Raw genomic sequence first — 4,674 nt, 5'->3', positions numbered from 1 at the left:
AGGAAATGAGTTCACCTCTCTCCTCTGTCTGCTCTTGCTGTCTTTAGTGCTGCTGTGCTGAGGCTCGCCAGATCTGGGAGGTAAGTGAGACTCCTAGGAGAGATGGAAAGGCTGGATTGATGCCAGCTGGATGCAGAACCAAACATAAGTAGTTTTCAATCACAGGCTCAGATCATCTCCACCTGCAGTCCTCAAAGAGCTGGCTCAGGAGGCATGCCCACTGACATTAATTTTGAACAAATTTAGGACTCCTGGAGGGAATTCCAGAAGGCTGAAGTGCAATGTTTTGTCAACATTCAAAAGCTACTGGAGGTTGGGCCTGGCTTTCTTAGGCCACAAATAGCCTGAAATAATGGACAAACTGAGATGGGAATCAATCAATAAAGAATTCAGCTGACGGAATATATTTGAAGCAGGTTAACAATGTTTTCTGGAAATTGGGGCCATGTCAAACATAGATGACAAACTTAGACTTGTGTAAGGTGTTGTTTTCTCATAGATTCCTAAGGCAAGATGGGTCCATTGGGATCTTCTAGTTCAACCCTCCTGTCCAACGCAGTTTCAAAGAACTTCCACACAATAATGCCTACTGCATACACTTTGATTAAAATGTCCAATCTTGATTTTAAAATTGCCATGATGTAGAATCAATCTTCACCATGACTTTGGTCAATTGAATTCCAACAGCACTCTTCACTGTTAAAAATGGACACCTTCTTTCCAGTCTGACTTGTCTAGTTTGAACTTCCAGGTCGAATTTCTCCTGGTCTACCCCATGCATGGCATCTGGGGTTAGTTGTATACCCTGTATCTTCTAAACCTGCAGAGTTATCATTTCTGTAGGAGAGAGAACTTTGCAGGCTCTCTCCTTCAATGCTTATAAACTCTTGCAGGTTCTGGGTACCATAATCCCTGTTTCTCCTCCAACCCTGGAGTCTCCAGTGACCTCAGGGTCGTGCAAAAATACATTGTCTGCATCACAGGTAAGCACAATGTCACCCATGAAGCCTCATAGCAATACACTTTTCCACAAAGAAAAGCTTTCCCTGGTCTCTACATGGCAATCACCTCTGGCTCATTGCTCTCCTGGGATTATTGAGGAGTTCTCTAATCCTGCTGCCTGTGTGTGGCAGCCTGAGGAAGAGGAGACAAGTGCAAAAAGCAGAAACTGTAAAAGGTAAGCAAGCCCTGACCCCACAGCTGCGGTGGCAGACCCCGGCCCCATGCAAAGCAGAGAAATAGGGTCTATTCCCCCACCTGCCTCCCCTCTTCCTGCGAAGGCGCAGTCATGCCCAGAGTCGTGCAGAGGCACTGGCTGGGGCTCCGTTCACAGGCTGCCCCTGAAATCTGGGCAATAGGGTGCTAGGAAGCAGAGGGTGCCCAAGCAGCTCAATGTCTCCTTTATGTCCCACTTCTGGCAGCTTTTGGGTGCTGTGAGGAAGAGCTGGAGGAGGCTTGTGCATCCCTAGAGACGTGGTAAGCAATGCCCCCCTCCATGAATCTGCAGTGGGTCAGTCCTCTCCTTTAGCGCCATGCAATTCATCCCCAGCCGAGTAATCCCTCCCCTGCCCCGACCTATGTACCACGCAAGCAACTCTTCTCCTTTAGACTCCTGCAATTCATTCCCACCCCGCAGAAGTTGCCATCTCTAATCCACCCCCACGCATCATACCGTGGGTCATTCCCTTCCTCGAGCATCATACGGTTCATTTAACCTGGGGCAGCGGTGGTGGAGGGGTAGATTGTGTCGACTGGACTGGACTGGACTGGACTGGACCATCCTCCCCTCCCGAGACGGGGAGAAAATGTTTTTTGGGAGCAGCCCCATGCAGGCGAGGTAGAGAGATCAGCAGGAAGGCTGGGCTTTCTGGTACAGTGAGTAGGGTGAAAGGGATCCAGCAGCACTTGTGTAACGGCCCCTTCTCCAGTCCCCCAGCAGCAGTTCCCAGCAGGATTTGAATCCTGGCCCTTCAGCTCTGCAGCATAAAGCACCCCTTAGAGCTGAAGAGGTAGCTGTATTAGTTGGCAGCTATAGTAGGCTGTTATCCTATATGTTGATTAGCTTCTGTGGGCGGGACATGACACACGCTGCCAGTAGGATACACTCTCACTTCCTCAGCACTAGACAGGGCTCACCTAACAATCCAGCTAACCCCAAAGCAGGCCCGGGTATTGCAGGGGAGGAGGCTGCCTCAGTGGAGAATGGGACAGGGAGCCTTTCGGTGCCGCCCCTCTGGGTAAAAGAGGGCCTGAGGGCAGGGCCTGCACTCAGCTATCTGCTCTCTCTGTTCCACAGCTGCCCTGTGCCCCTGGAGAAGCTCCGCTTGGCTCAGCGCCTCAGGCTGGTTGACAGGAGGCTACAGGACGTGGCCAGACACCTGGAGGAAGTTCTGATGCCGTAAGGCAACTGACCAGGGGGCACCAGACTGGGGGCTGGGTGGGAGGGGAGAGTGAATGTAGAGAGGAGGGAGCGGGAAAAACCAGACACTCCACGATCCTAAAATAACAGGGAAAAAGCCACTAAGAGGCTTTAGCTTCCAAGGTGAGAGACCAGTGAAAGTGAGGTGAGGGATGATCAGAAATGAAATGCAGAGACTGCACGGTGGGGTTGTGAGTAGGATCAAATCCTTCTGTAGGGCAATATCTGCCAGCAGGCGACTGTCTAGAACCTGCCTGTGCTGTGTGTGAAGGACAAAGCAATCCAGTGACAGCCTGCGAGGGGGTGTCCACCCCACACAGCACTGGAAGGGGCTCAGGTGGCCAGGCAGGCCCATGAACTCCACAGGGTGCACCTGCAGGAAGAGCCGGGGAGCAGGGAATTGATCCCAAGCAGGCTCAGCTGGCAGGAACAGACGGGGCCTATCAAGCCAGGAAGCTGGCACCAGACAGGGGCTGCGGCAGGGGAAGGGCAGCCCCTCCCTGGGAAGAGGGGGGAGTGTTTGGAGCTGGTGCACCCAGAGCAAAGAGGGAACCAGGAGTAGTAGGAAGCAGTCCAGGCTGGGAGAGGAAAGCCCAGAACGGCTTGGTTGAGGGTCCCTGGCCTGGACCCCAGTGTGAAGTGGGGGCCAAGGGTTCCCTACCAGCCCCCGAGGGCACGGCCCAGACCGGCGGGGCAGTGAACAGGAGAACTGTCTGGCTCACTGTGGGAGTGACAGTGACCACATGCGACAATTGGAAGGGGCATTGACACCGAGAGCTAATCCCCAGAGTAGGCACCAGACAAGCAGTGAGTGGGACACCACCTGATACACCCCAAACACGAGTCATCAGCCAGGACTTTCAGGACCATAGCACAGACCTCCACCGCCGGAGAAACTCCATTAACTGGGAGCAATAGTAAGTTGTTAGCCTCTAGGGTATCAGCCATTAGAAGAGGCCAGTTTTCCAGTGGGTTAGAATGTAAGAACATAAGAACAGCCAGACTGGGTCAGACCAAAGGTTCATCTAGCCCAGTATCCTGTCTTCCAAAACTGGCCAATGCCAGTGCAGCAGAGGGAATGGCCAGAACAGGGAATCATCAAATGATCCGTCCCCTGTCGCCCATTCCCAGCTGCAGACAAACAGAGACTAGGACACCATCCCTGCCCACCTTAGCTAATAGCCATTGATGAATTGATCTAATTCCTTTTATAGTTTATAGTCTTGGCCTTCTCAACATCCTCTGGCAAGGGTTACACACACATGCTCACATCTTCCTCCCCCAAACCAATTCTTGTTAGCTAATCTTTCTATTAAAATAGCAGTAGATCCCCGATCATGCTCAAGGCCCCATTGTGCTAGGTGCTGCACATGTGCGTGTGACGAAGGGATTATCATTCTAGATAAAACGAGTGCCAGCGCCCCCTCTCAGTCCTTCCTTACCCAGCTGATGTCCTTGTGTCGGGTGTGGTGTGCAATGCATGCCTAGGCACTGCCCCATTGCACTACAGTTGGAAGGCTGTGCCCAAGCCCTGCCTTTGCTCAGCAGGGCCGTGTCCCATCTGTCCCTGTCTGCTCTCTCCCACAGGCCGAGTGTGTCGACATCTGCCACGAGCCAGTTCTCCTACTCCTCCAGGGAATCCACCACCTCTGCCCTCCGGAGTCCCAGCTCCTTTTCCCTGAGAGAAGCCTCCGTGACTTGGTCAGAGCCCCTCTGCCACACAAGGGATATCATGCCTGTCGCAAGCTGGGAAGGATCCACTCATCCCATCCAAGCCCAGCCTCTCCCCAGGCCTCCTGCCCACAGCAGACGAGACCGGCGAGAGCAGAACATAGGTCTGGACCCGATGTCAGCCCATGGCTCAGACTTCAACATCCGACAGAAGCATCTGCAGAGCCAGCTGGGGCTCCACAAACCCCATCCGGGAGAGCCATTGCTGGGTGAGCAGGACACCAAGCAGCAATGGGAATTCAACACAGATCGCCCAAATGTGGATTTCCAGCAAAGGTCCCAAAGCCCCTGAGATGCGACACCAGCCCTCAGCATGCACAGGAGATCCAGGACCAATGGGTCTGCCTGGGAACCCCTGCCCCAAAAGGCCCACAGGATTATGGCATCCCCTGATGCCATCCTGGCCAGGCTTGTGCCCATGGAGTGGGTCAAACTGCAGGATCACGTGGCTCAGAAATGCTTGGAGATCCAAACGAAGGCTTTTCCTAAGGTCGTGAGAGAGTCGCACAGAGATGCTCCCCTCC

General features: G+C 53.3%; 1 protein-coding gene across 1 annotated transcript; it reads left to right on the top strand.

Annotated features, from left to right (window-relative positions):
• The first annotated feature begins 1,482 nt into the window (after positions 1 to 1,482).
• On the top strand, positions 1,483 to 4,442 carry LOC120402670. The gene is made up of 2 exons (XM_039533106.1): positions 1,483 to 2,398; positions 4,007 to 4,442. The coding sequence occupies exons 1-2, from the start codon at positions 2,052 to 2,054 to the stop codon at positions 4,440 to 4,442; spliced, it is 783 nt and encodes a 260-aa protein (XP_039389040.1). The 5' UTR covers positions 1,483 to 2,051.
• The last annotated feature ends 232 nt before the right edge of the window (positions 4,443 to 4,674 follow it).

This window comes from Mauremys reevesii, linkage group 1 (genome assembly GCF_016161935.1).
Source record: "Mauremys reevesii isolate NIE-2019 linkage group 1, ASM1616193v1, whole genome shotgun sequence".
Classification (NCBI taxonomy): domain Eukaryota; kingdom Metazoa; phylum Chordata; order Testudines; family Geoemydidae; genus Mauremys; species Mauremys reevesii.
Note: the sequence above shows the minus strand (reverse complement) of the source record. Positions and strands in the feature narration are given on the sequence as shown.

Coding starts and splice junctions, on each gene's coding strand:
- LOC120402670 (XM_039533106.1), top strand. CDS start 2,052: ATGTTGATTAGCTTCTGTGGGCGGGACATGACACACGCTGCCAGTAGG. Junction 2,399..4,006: donor CTGGAGGAAGTTCTGATGCC/GTAAGGCAACTG, acceptor TCTCTCCCACAG/GCCGAGTGTGTCGACATCTG.